The sequence below is a fragment of the Schistocerca gregaria genome, chromosome 3, assembly GCF_023897955.1.
Source record: "Schistocerca gregaria isolate iqSchGreg1 chromosome 3, iqSchGreg1.2, whole genome shotgun sequence".
NCBI classification, from domain to species: Eukaryota; Metazoa; Arthropoda; class Insecta; order Orthoptera; family Acrididae; genus Schistocerca; species Schistocerca gregaria.
This window is the reverse complement of record NC_064922.1, coordinates 387918969-387933228: the sequence shown is the minus strand read 5'-3', so window position 1 is coordinate 387933228 and position 14260 is coordinate 387918969. Positions and strand designations below refer to the sequence as shown.

Below are 14260 nucleotides of genomic sequence, written 5' to 3'. Positions count from 1 at the left end.
GTAACAAATCTAGCAGCCCGCCTCTGAATTGCTTCTATGTCCTCCCTCAATCCGACCTGATAGGGATCCCAAACACTCAAGCAGTACTCAAGAATAGGTCGTATTAGTGTTTTATAAGCGGTCTCCTTCACAGATGAACCACATCTTCTCAAAATTCTACCAATGAACCGAAGATGACTATCTGCCTTACCCACAACTGCCATTACATGCTTGTCCCACTTCATATCGCTCTGCAATGTTACACCCAAATATTTAATCAACATGACTGTGTTAAGTGCTACACTACTAATGGAGTATTCAAACATTACAGGATTCTTTTTCCTATTCATCTGCATTAATTTACATTTACCTATATTTAGAGTTAGTTGCCATTCTTTACACCAATCACAAATCCTGTACAAGTCATCTTGTATCCTCCTACAGTCACTCAACGGCAACACCTTCCCGTACACCACAGCATCATCAGCAAAACAGCTGCACATTGCTATCCACCCTATCCAAAAGATCATTTATGTAGATAGAAAACAATAGCGGACGTACCACACTTCCCTGGGGCACTCCAGATGATACCCTCAACTCCGATGAACACTCACCATCGAGTACAACACACTGGGTATAGGTACTGATCCTAGGGGAAAAGGACAGTATTGTGACAGAAGTCACACAGTTAATAGGAATTATTCTGGTAAGTTTGAATTCTATATACCACTAGCTTTATTATGTTTTATGTGAATTTACAAGTGTCAAAAAGAACACTTTCAGTTGCCCAGAGTTCTTCTAGACTACAAACTACTATAAATAACACACTAAAGAAAAAAACAGTACAAGGAATTAGAATAAAGAATAAAGTACTCAAGTGTCATCTGAGGGGAGGAATGTGTGGTGCTTCGAGAATTTCTGCATAAATTCTAGAACCACTTGCCTTCCTGAGAGACACGAATCTGACCTCCTGTGCACTGCACATTTATGTGTGCAGGTCTAAAAACAGTCACGAGCATATTGTGGATGTGGCAGCCGAATGGCGGCCGACAAGTACCTGCTGTACAATCCATAGAGTTTCAGTGCATATGTAGAGAAGAACAAGGAGTGTTTATGTATTATTCTGTGTTTTTAGTGACTGATGATTATTAAGGACAAATGAAGAAGTGAAATTAGACTTTCAAGCAATTCATGTGTTGGACTTGCTAGAAGCAAGACATGTTCATAAATTATGTGGTTGTTAAACCTATGCTATTGTATAGGTATTTAATCGAGTCTGATGTGAGACGAATCAGTTGCCATGCAAACTTTCGAATATTTATGTGAGAAATGGTGAATTTGTTCTTTGTGGAAGTTGAAATATACCAAGACTAAACTAAAAGTATTCTGTGAGCATCCACTTATTTCATGAGAACCTGCGACTGTAGCGCCTAGAACTGCTCGGCCACCCTGGCTGGCAAATTCCCTTAACCAGCTTTCTTCTCTGGAGAAGAAGTTTTTTGAGATCAAGAAGATTGGCTGTGCATACCAAATAAGTCAACTGATGAGAGAGAGGTGTGAAGTTGGCAAACCAGCTTTACATCACTTCTTGTTGTCAAAATCATTAGGAGCTGCTGAGTCATCTGTCGAAAGAGCTGCCTCACACTAACCCCCACCACCTCCTACATACTTCTCCCCCCCCCCCCCCCCCCCTCATCTGACAGACAACTTCTTACAATAATCGATAATCAGCAGTCAATCTCGCCACGGTCGCTGGGGTGTACGTGTGTGTGTGTGTGTGTGTGTGTGTGTGTGTGTGTGTGTGTGTGTGTGTGTGTGTGTGTGTATGAATTTAAGTATTATTTTTAAGCTCTTGAACTCAGACAATGCCCATGGGTTTTAGATGGACTTCAAAAAGAAAAGATTCCCACAGCAAAAGAACATTCTCTGAGAAAGCTATCAATTTCCTACAAATAAAACATTCAAAGCATAGTCTCCAACAAGTGAGTTCCTTTTCACTGCCTATCTTCTTTCTTTAGAAGGTTCTCAGTTTGTGTTGTCTGCCATATCTGCACAGAACATTGTAATGTTACATTTCACTCAACTAGCTCAAACAGGCAAACTGTTCAGCGTACGAATACAGACCTGGCATCTGTGTGTTCTGGAAAAGCTGAACTATACTTTGATTTTATTTGTATGTGCAACAACAAATTATTAAGATGATTCTCGGCAGTTTACGAAAATGGATTTTCTTGCACTGTTACCGAATTTTTGACATGTGGGAAAATTTTTTATTATTGAAGTTAGGTGAACACACTATGCGAATTAAATCTTAAGATTACATGACAATTTCATCTACTCCACAACGGAGCTTTGTCAGATTTTTCTAACACCAGATAATTTCGGTTAAATACAATGCATAATGGACTGCTCGCATGTGAAGTACGTAAGTGGTCACCTACATTGTTCGTTACAAAAAAAAAGATCGCTAGGTTTCTTATAAACCAGTTATTAATTTTTCTGATCCACCTAATTATTTCTAACATAACAAAATATAACGTTTATACTGTGAGGAAAACTGATGATGAACATCTGAAAATGTCAGTGACACAGTTGTCTGGTTTATGCAAGGTGTACAACTTTGCTTCCATCGTTTTTTCCCCAACACTTGAGACTTTAATGAAACAAATTGGTTACACATATATCAATCAAGAGCTACTGACGACCTTGGAAGAGCCAGTCCTGACAAAACTCTTCCACCTGGTGAGTAAGATGTATGAGACAGGCGAAATACCCTCAGACTTCAAGAAGAATATAATAATTCCAATCCCAAAGAAAACAGGGGTTGACAGATGTGAAAATTACCGAACTATCAGTTTAATAAGTCACGGCTGCAAAATACTAACGCGAATTCTTTACAGACGAATGGAAAAACTGGCAGAAGCCGACCTCGAGGAAGATCAGTTCGGATTCCGTAGAAATATTGGAACGCGTGAGGCAATACTGACCCTATGACTTCTCTTAGAAGCTAGATTAAGGAAAGGCAAACCTACGTTTCTAGCATTTGTAGACTTAGAGAAAGCTTTTGACAATGTTGACTGGAATACTCTTTTTCAAATTCTGAAGGTGGCAGGGGTAAAATACAGGGAGCGAAAGGCTATTTTACAGAAACCTGATGGCAGTTATGAGAGTCGAGGGACATGAAAGGGAAGCAGTGGTTGGGAAGGGAGTGAGACAGGGTTGTAGGCTCTCCCTGATGTTATTCAATCTGTATATTGAGCAAGCAGTGAAGGAAACAAAGAAAAATTCAGAGTAGGTATTAAAGTCCATGAAGAAAAAAATAAAAATGTTGAGGTTCGCCGATGACATTGTAATTCTGTCAGAGACAGCAAAGGACTTGGAAGAGCAGTTTAACGGAATGGGCAGTTTCTTGAAAGCAGGGTATAAGATGAACATCAACAAAATCAAAGTGAGGATAATGGAATGTAGTCCAATTAAGTCGGGTGATGCTGAGGGAATTAGATTAGGAAATGAGACACTTAAAGTAGTAAAGGAGTTTCGCTATTTGGGGAGCAAAATAACTGATGATGGTCGAAGTAGAGAGGATATAAAATGTAGACTGGCAATGGCAAGGAAAGCATTTCTGAAGAAGAGAAATTTATTAACATCGAGTATAGATTTAAGTGTCAGGAAGTCGTTCCTGATAGTATACGCATGGAGGGTAGCCATGTATGGAAGTTAAACATGGACAATAAATAGTTTGGACGAAAAGAGAATAGAAGCGTTCGAAATGTGGTGCTACAGAAGAATGCTGAAGATTAGATGGGTATATCACATAACTAATGAGGAAGTATTGAATAGGATTGGGGAGAAGAGAAGTTTGTGACACAACTTGACTAGAAGAAGGGATCGGTTAGCAGGACATGTTCTGAGGAATCAAGGGATCACCAATTTAGTATTGGAGGGCAGTGTGGAGGGTAAAAATCATAGAGGGAGACCGAGAGATGAATACACCAAGCAGATTCAGAAGGATGTAGGTTGCAGTAGGTACTGGGAGATGAAGGAGCTTTCACAGGATAGAGTAGCATGGAGAACTGCATCAAACCAATCTCAGGACTGAAGACCACAACAACAACAACATATCAATCAAAGTATTCTCCATCGCTGGCCACTACTTTCTCCCATCTTTCAGGCCGTGTGCGAGTCCTGCATAGAAAAAATTGTTCATCTTTTGAAGCAATCCACGAATTGATCCAATTTGTGACTTCTTCATGAGTTCAGAAATGTTGGTCAGCCAGGCCATGTGCCATTGATCTAAACAGGTGACAGTCGGAGGAAGCAATGTCTTGAGAATACGGTGGGTGAGATAGGACTTCCCATTTTAACATTCCCAAGCATGTTTTGACCTCTTTTGCAAAATCACTTTATCGTGCCTCTCGCTGTATCACGGCTGATTGTCTTTTAATGCTCTGCTCAAATGAATTAATTGCATTCAATAACGAGCACCTGCGATTGTTTCACTTGGTTTTAAAACCTCATGATAGACGACACCGAGCTGGTCCCATCAAATGCAGAGCATGATCTTAGAGCCGTGAATATTTGGTTTGGCCATCAACGTGGAAGCATGGCTGGGATATCCCCCTGATTTTTTGCATTTAGGGTTATCATAATGAACCCATTTTTCATCCCCGGCCACAATGTGATGCAGAAATCCCTTCTGTTTTTGCCTCTGAAGCAACTGTTCACAAACACAAAAATTCCGTTCAACGTCTCTTGGTTTCAGCTCACACAGGATCCAAGTTACTTCTTTCTGAATCATGATCATAGCCTTGAGACAGTTTGAAATGGCTTGCTGTGTCACTCCCATTAATCATGCCAATTCTTCTTGAGTTTGACCCGAGTCTTCACTCGGCAATCTCTCCAATTCTGTATCTTCAAAAAAATTCTCACTTTCACCACTATCTTGGTTTATGACGTTAATATCACCATTCTTGAAGCGTTGAAACCACTCACGACACATTCTTTCAATAATAGCATCCTCACCATACATACTTGAGAGCATTCAGTGAGACTCAGCTGCTTTTTTCTTCATACTTAAACAAAACAGTAACACCTCCTGCAAACTGACCTCGTAAACTGACATTTTCAATCAAGAATAACTTCATGATGCAGACACAAATCGACTAATGTTTGAATGAGGTTATGTTGATTGAGGTCCAAGCTAACTGCCTGATGTCTGCGATCTGTTTCTTTCGACCACTACTTACCGTTTTCGCCCACCTATCGGCAAACAGCGGAAGCAAAGTTGTACATTTTGTACCTAAAAAGTGTTCTCATACACCGGTCTGGAAACCTTAGTCTACCAAACAGAGCAAAAGTGTTTTCATTTTTGCTTCATTTGAAAGATAGCTCCCTATTTTTTCATGATTTCTGGGAAGGAACTTCACCAGGTAAGTAATGATTTTACTGATAAACCTGTACGAACCCCTATAGTTACTCGCTTTATTATTTCTTTGGGTTATGTGTATACTTCTTTTGCCTTTCAAGCCACATAAATTCTGCCATTTTAACTAAAACAACTCACTAATACTGAACCTCGGCAAAAATTACGCACTCCAAGTATGCTACAGATGTCACTTCAAGAAAGAAGAATGTTCTCTATTTGTGAGAAACTTTTCTAGTTTCATTCATATGAAAGCAGAGAATGTTCTTTGTTTTGAGCAACTTCCACCACCCTTTTACTCACACTGAGAACGTTCTTGAGTGAAGTATATTTTTCGATTCACTTTATTCATGCACACCTGAAAATGTTCTCCAAAATTTTGAATGTAAAGAATATTTTCAGTTTTATTCATACAACCCATTGTCCTATCCCAGTCTTACCTAGTGGGCAGAGGTCCACAACCTGCAACCCCACACTATTGGGTGCTACACTAATTATTTTCTTGTTCCAAGGTTCATTTGTGTGTAATTGTAATGATGCGGAATGAGTAACACATTCATATGTAAATATGGCTACATGCTGATCATCTACAAGTTATTCTTTTTTTCTGTACCAATATGAATAAATAACTCCTATCCATCACATTTTACATACTAGACCCTACTGTTAATGCTGACCAGTGGAGTTGGAAACTTCTTTGGAATCTTAAGTTTACACCCAATAGTAAATTAGCAGCAAAAGCCTGCAACTGTGGGTCGTATTAGAAAAGTAAATTCCAGGCTTGTGATTTAAGCCACCTTGGTGCCCACACCTCTCTACTGTTCTGACCATGCTACCCATTCTGTAGCTGAACAAACTTCGTAAGACAAACATGAAACATAGAAATGAACAGCTCAGGGTTATAAGTTATAAGGCTCCAGCAGGAATGGTAACAATCATTGGACAATGTTATTAATCATCTTAACTAAATCTTCCGCCAGTTCTTGGAAGAACAACATTACAAAATCATGTTTATGCTGTATAGAACATGGACTGTCTTCCACAATCTAATGATAGCACACAGCACTGTAAACTCTGGTGATATATTTGAAGCACAAATCAACATTCTACATGGACAATAAAAGTGACATCATAAAATAATGTTAACAGTAAAAAACAGCTAATTCTTATTTTATACAAAGGACCAGTAATAGTGTACGCTAACAATAGACTCCATGTTTCTTCCTAATGAAGTATTCATTCAGAAATGAAAGTCAAACAAACACAATCATAACTGACACAATGAAACTAGGGTAACTAGAGCGCAACAGGAAGGGTATGAGCTACAGGCGATGAATTGAGGGATGATTTGCTCCAAGCACTGAATCCTATTGTACATAAGGATATTTCTTACAACATGCCATACAAAGAAGAAAGTCTACTAATTTTTCACATACATTCTCTAGCTGCACTGAAGAAAGACATGTTCAAAAGCCTTTTCTCCACTTAGTAGCTTGACTTAAAATGTGATTAGCTGACAGTCCTTTTAGTTTTAGTTTACATTTCAACCACTTTTCCATTATCTCATCAATTTTATAAAATTAGGGGGTAAATTTAGGTTACACGTGCCATGGGTATGCGTCTAAACTACAAAATTTAGTTTTAAAGTGACAAGTAAGAGTATTTAGTGTGTGATGACCCTAAGTATCAGCTCTAGCTAGAAATGGAACAACTTCACACAGGAACCCTAACAGGTGCACAACAGTGTTAGAATGGACCTAAAAGAGTAAATAACTACCATGTAATATAAAGTAAAAATTAAATACACAACAAGGGCACAGACAAGAAACATGAATTAAACACTTCCAGGTGTAGAAACTTCCTGGCAGATTCGAACAGTTTGATGAACCTAGAGTTTTGCCTTTTGCAGGCAAGAGCTGTACTGACTAAGCTATGCAAGTGTGACTCACAACACACCCTCAAAGCCCTCAAAAGCTTTATTTCCACCAGTAACCCACATGGACTGTGAGTTGTGCATGGATAACTCAGTCGGCAGAGCACTTGCCTGTGAAAGGCAAAGGTCCCAGGTTCATGTCTTGGTCCTGACCCAGTTTTAATCTGTCACGAAGTTTCAAATCAGCGGACACTCTCATATATAGTGAAAATTCATTCTGGAAACTTCTAGATGTTCTGCAAAATTAAACTGCATTGCAAATTGGGTTTCAGCTTTTTAAGCCTTCACCAAGTAATTTAATTATAGCTCAAGAAGTTACCAGTAGCTTAAAAAGTAAAAAACCAGTTTATAATACAATAAAGCAATGCAGAATATCCAAAAACAAGTTTTTATTCTGTTGATTTGTAATCCAAATGCATCAACTGACAGTACAATTAAAGTTATTAAATAAAAAGGACCACAAAATGAGAAAGTATAGGCAGGATGTTTATAATTCCTGCAACAATAACTAGCATTAGATAGACAGACACACAATCCAAATTAATGCTTCTGAGTTACATTTCTCATAGAAATTTGTGTAATAAAAGGTGCCCTAAAGTGTTCAGAAAAGGCAAGTACATTATTCACAATCTGTTTCAAGAGATATAGGCAGCTGTATTTTCATTTGCATATGCCTCTTTGTCCTCCTCTTATGGTGAATTTCTTTTAATCTTAGTTGTGAGTGATCTGTGAAAATGCAGTACATTCTATGACAAATGTGTCCATTCTAGAATCTCTTTTAGGCAGCTCTTTAAATGGCTGGGCAGACTGACAACAATGTCACAATACACTTTCTCCTTTACAAAATTTGTTCTCAACAATCACCCATAATTTGAAAAGAACAATAACATTCATAAATTTGAAGATTTATGCTACCCTTCACTTGGCCTCAGTGTGCCAATGAAAAGAGTGAGGTACTTACCAATAAAAATCTTTCACCACAAAAAGAATTTAAGTGATAACAGAATTACCTTCAAACACAATTGGAAGTCATAGAATTCCTTAATATGAGTAGTAGAGAGAGAGAGAGAGAGAGAGAGAGAGAGAGAGAGAGAGAGAGAGAGAGTGTGTGTGTGTGTGTGTGTGTGTGTGTGTGTGTGTGTGTGTGTGAAGTCTAAATTGACAAATGTAATTCATGATACACTTACAGACACAGCATCTAAGGTGAAAATTATGGGAGATATATCTCAGCCCTTCAAAACAAACATGTGTACAGCAAGGTGACTACCTTCAATTCCTTTTAAGTGCGTTCTAGAAAAGCAATGAGAATATGGAATGAAAACTGAATGAATATAAGATTTCATCAACATGGTTGGCAAGAAGAAACTTAAACACTAAAATAAACGGTCTTGCATTTGATAATGATTTTGCTATAATTTCTGAAAACATACTTTGGCAAAACACAGAATGTTAAAAAATTTAATTATCTTGGGGAGATAATCCAAGGAAAGGTTTGGAAAATCCATTAGACAAGGAAAGAAACATATAACTAGAGCCCTTTACAATGAGAAATGCCTGACTAAAAATGCAAAAATAAGGCACTGCAATACAGTAGTGTAGCCAGAATGTCCACATGCAAGCAAATATCTAGCATTAAAATACAATTCAGATAAATTAGAAATACTAGAAAGTCACATCATTAGGAAAATATTAGGCCCACAAAAAACTATGGAATGTTGGACATTTATCAAAAAATAGAAAACATATTGGAAGTAATGAGAAAAAGAAGACTGGTATTTTTCTATATTCAACTGACGGAAGTGTCTAAGGAAAAAATATAGAGTGAAAAAAATGGATCTGATGTCTGAACAGAAGAAAGAGTGCTTGAAGTAAAGGAAATGAAAGTGGCACATGGCCCTTTGTTGACCCATCAGAGAAGAAAATAAAATAAATAAGAACCTTAAGAAATCATGTCAATGGTGATATTGCCACATTTTCTTTTGAGAAGATGTTCTATAACTGAAAGACATTAAGTCCAAACAGGCACTTTTTTTAAAAAATTACTTGGACAAGACACTTCAAACGACACCGAATAGCATTAAGTTAGCTTTCTACTCCTATGTTAAAACTCTTACTGTAGATTAGGTGTGCAGAGGCAGAAAAGCATTAAGTCACAGACTTATTACTTTTCAGCTCCGTGCCATTGTGTATGTTGGCAATGCTATTAAGTACTGCTTCCCGCGCAAATCTGTGGTTTCATATTCATTCAATTGTTGTTTGATTGTCAAGCCGAAGTCAATGCCACACTATTTCGCCCAAAAGAGAGAGAGATGCTTCCACTCGCAAGAAGAACGTAATAAAACAAACCATTGCCGAAGCTATTGCTTATATTCGCTATAGTGGAAAAAACATTGCAGGAAAGAAAACAGGAGAGAACTGCACATCAGTACAAACATCTACAACATCAATATTGACGATAATAAGCTTTATTTCCACTCTATCTTATTCCAATGCTGAAGTAGTTGAGGTGGTGTATCCTGTATTCTTTTCCAATATCTATCATGGAAGACTAGATTAAATGACAGACTTTTAAACAATCATATTAATTGTAGGTGCCAGAGAGGCTGTTTCGAGAGAATCGCTCACAAAGGGAATATTGATATCCTTTCAAAATTTCAAGATGTCCCAAACAAAGATGCTCAAGCTTTGTGCCGAATGGGCCTTATTGTAGCTTATGATGCCAAGAGGCGCAGACCTCGGAAATTATATGGTGATAGAAAAAAATAAGCATTGTTCCAGTTTTCTGTATTTTGTAATGTGTGGCTCATGTAGAGCGCAACTGTGTCAAAAAGCATTTCATAGTTTCCACTCAATTGGAAAGAAGCGAGTGTTCTCTGTAACTCGCACATTAATAAATGGGAAACTGACACAAGATAAATGTGAGAAGAATGTGAAAGGAAATAAAATTCCTGACAGTATCCTGAAAACAAAAGATGGACATATACAGTCTTTTCCTCTGAAGTCCTCACATTATGCTGGAAAGGAAATTCCGTACTCAAATTCGTGACTGTGTGTGAAAACAATGTATCAAATGTATTGTACCGCATATCCAGATGCAGCTGCGAAATGACTTCTACAGTTAGTTTTTTCATGAAAATTACAATTATAAGTTCTGCAGACCACAGATGGATGTTTGTTCTCTTTGTGAGGAGTTTAAAGAGAAATTAAAAAGTCCCCATCTCTGTGAAGTTTCAAAACTTGCAGCCAAGGGAGATTTGCAGAATCATCTTCAAAGGAATCGAAAGTTTTACACATCTGTGAAAGAAGCCAAGTCCCAGTGTCTTGAAAATGAAGAAATAGGTGCCACTGCTGCCTTTGACTATATGCAGAATTTGCCCTTACCAGAAATTCCTGTGCAAGAAGTATTTTATATGTGGCAACTATGGGTAAATGTGTTAAATATCCACAATTTAAAACATGACAGCAATGTGGTCTATCTTTATCACGAGGGTGATAGAAGAAAAGGTGCGAATGAGGGGTGCACTTTTCTATGCCACTACATTAAAAACTACGTTCCAGACACAATCAAGCATCTCAGCCTCTTCTCAGGTGGATGTACTGAACAAAACTGAAATCACACAATGTTGAGAATGTATAGGACTGACTACAGTTGGTAGATTTGAGTCAATCACCCACATGTTTCCTGCACATGGTCGTTCATACCTACCATGTGATAGAAATTTTGTGGTATTCAAAAATAGAATTAAAAATTATGAAAGAGTTTATATTGCAAAAGAATATGTTGAATTAATATCAAACAGCAGAAAAAATGTGGAAGTTCATGTTGCAGAGTGCACTGAAATCACTGAATTTGATAAATGGTGGCCTTCCTGTTTTAATAGGACTGTTATATCAAGGAGAACTGAAGATTTCCAAGACATAAGAGGCAGGAATTTTCTCTCTTAAAATTCAAGTACTGCAACAACAAGATTGGAGAGGTTGAAGTGTCTGTTTACATCAGCTCTCCTGTTACACACAGATTCTTTCTGGGAAAGTCATGGTCGCTGCCTTATCTTACCATGCCATCTGAAAAGTTATACAAGAACAAAAGTTCCCATAAACTTCAAAAAGATACAGGACATTGGAAAGTTAGTGAAATATGTCCCTCACAATGCGATGGAATTTTATGAGAACATTCTAAAGTGGCCAATTATCAGAATTCTGAGTGAATCTTTCTGTCCCCAATAGTTATACGTGCGTGTTTCTTCATGAACTTAAATTATATGCAGTCATAGTAATAATACATTTTGTATTTAATATTACTGTTGTCCATTAATATGTATTCAATAAACACACGATTAATATACCATATTAAATTTATTAATCAATACTGGTTGTGAATTTACTAGTAACTGCAGGGTGAAAAGCATTAAGTGCATTTTTTAAAAACAAAAATAAATGTGGATGAAACATTCAAATAGTATTTTCACTAACAAAAATTACATTCTAATAAATTATTTTATAGATAATAGAAGTTAAATCAATATTTATTTGGCTTAGATACATCTATACAGTCTTTTCCTTCTCCTGTAAAATTGTGAAAATTGGCTTAATGCCTTTCAGCTCCGACTGATTCAATTGTCAAACTGACTCATTCCATACCTTAGCAAAATGTCACCAAACAAGCAAATAGCTAACTAGTTTTGTTTTAAAAAATCAACTGAATATTACAAATATTATAAAAACTGAAAAAGATGTTCTCTGTGATATTACACCCTGAGGAAACACAGAATAGATGTTCTTATTTACATACCTCACGTTTGTTAAGAATAATGTTTGGTATCACACGTGGCAATGTCTGTCCTAACACGGGAAGTAAATAATCACTTAAATTGTCTTTCTCCGGTATCTCTGCCAGTAATGGCAGGCTCTCATGCTGTTTTGATGTATCCACAAAACAGCGCACTAACACTTCCTTCCGAAATGCAGGTGGTAATGACCTAGAATGAGAAATACATATTATTAAATAGGTGGCTTATCCTTGTACAAGTTGCTTACAGCCACAAAAGAGAGCAAATTTAAAATTCACAGAAACTAAAAAGGGAGCTTAATACCTGTATTCTGGACCTACAAGTGAGGGGTAAGTGATGTTGAAAGTCCATGATAATGACAATGACACACAAGTGTAAGATTGTGGAAGAGAATGAACTGTTCAACCTTAAGCCACAACTAATAAATACAATTCCAAAAAATACATGACAACTTTATTGTACTGAAGTTCATAAATTGATTCCTACTGGATCTGGTTCTAAACCATCATCCAGGGAAATAGAAGAAACAACATGACTTATACATGCCACAGTTGAATGCTATACTACAGTATAAATTACAACAATTACCAAATGCTCACAGTGGGTCAACAGGCATTCAATGTAGGTTCCTCGCACAGCGTACTACTTAAGTGTGATTGTCCAACATAATCCGGTTCATGTACAGTGCATGGTTCTAGTGTGTCTGAACTGTTATGAATGACTATGGAAATTATAGAACAATCTGATGCCAGCACATGTGTTACTCCTCACAGAAAACTCCAATGATACTCGATTATGCCCAGACCATGAATCAGCTGGTTCTAAACAGCAAACAACAACAACAAATCTGAAATATTAAACTGCATTTAAAAATATTTTACTACCACCTGACCACGGCAAATACACAAAGATGAGTCCATTTAAATAAGCTCTCCTAGTATTTAAACCACTCTAAGTAAACCATGCATCATGCCCCGAGTAAAATTTATAGTATGGCAATTATTGAACTATATGAAATAAAATCGTCATAACTTCTGAACGGTTTGTGTCAGGACATTCAAATTGCGCAGTTGGCCATGGAGCGTGATGGGAATTAGTATGCGCATTATGGTTTGGTCTAGCAACAAAGTCCACTTTCATTTGGATGTGTTTGTCAATAAGCAAAATCGGTGCATTTGGGGTACTGATAATCCGCATTTCATGATTGAGAAGTGTCTTCACCCTCAACAGGTGACTGTGGGATGTGCAGTGTCCAGTCACGGAATAATCAGTGTGATATTCCTTAATGGCACGGTGACTACTGATGGTACATGAAGGTTTTGTAAGACGATTTCATCCCCATTGCCCAAAGTGACCCTATCAAAGCAGGAGAATGTTTTATATCCTGGAGGAGCACTATGGGGAGCGCATTCTGGCTCTGGCATGGACATCAACTGGCTGTTATATTCTTTGGAGCTGAAGGCAAGTGACTCATTTTTGTGGAGTTGAGCTGAAAACAGCCATTCAGGTGTAAATCGACAGCATTGACGTTTTGACACTTCAGTGGGTCATGCAAAATTTCACTATTGGTCTGCACTCTGAGCCATATCATCGGCAATGATAGCAGCCAAATCGAACATATCATAACCTAAACCCGAACATCTGTAGCAAAGTTTACATGTTGAATAAAGTGTGCATGATGTAGTTCGCAACTAATTTACATATTTTTCATGAATTCAATAATTGTCAGCCTGTATATTATGTCTTACACGAATACACTATAGAATAAGCACCTTTGTTTGAGTGTACATATGGAGACACACTTATTGAACAAATTCCCATACGTTTGGAAAAGAGAATATATCACTCCTGTTTCTATGACAATTAAGTCAAGCGATCCACAAGACTGAAACACCAGTGGCTATAATATCTTTTACTGCTCGACCCCAGAGGATGTTTTAATCTCAAACATGATGCGTTTCTGCAAGGAAATGAACTTCCTCTCACAGAATCAGCTGATATTCTGATAACACCATTCATATGAAGCAGAATTCCCTTTTCCTAAATACCTTAAGCAGGTAAACAGGTAGATTCTGTCTTCCTAAATTATCAATCTGTCAACTGAGATATGATCATTTGATACAGCTCCTCATATGT

The 14260-nt window shown here is 37.4% G+C and overlaps 1 protein-coding gene across 1 annotated transcript in view; it reads right to left on the bottom strand.

The window, feature by feature from the left end:
* LOC126354565 (RAB11-binding protein RELCH homolog) overlaps nt 1-14260 on the bottom strand; it is a 141714-nt gene that overhangs the window by 81459 nt on the left and 45995 nt on the right. Inside the window, exon 6 of the mRNA XM_050004309.1 lies at nt 12127-12313. Within this exon, the coding sequence (XP_049860266.1) occupies nt 12127-12313 (187 nt within the window). The remainder of the gene's footprint in view (nt 1-12126; nt 12314-14260) is intronic.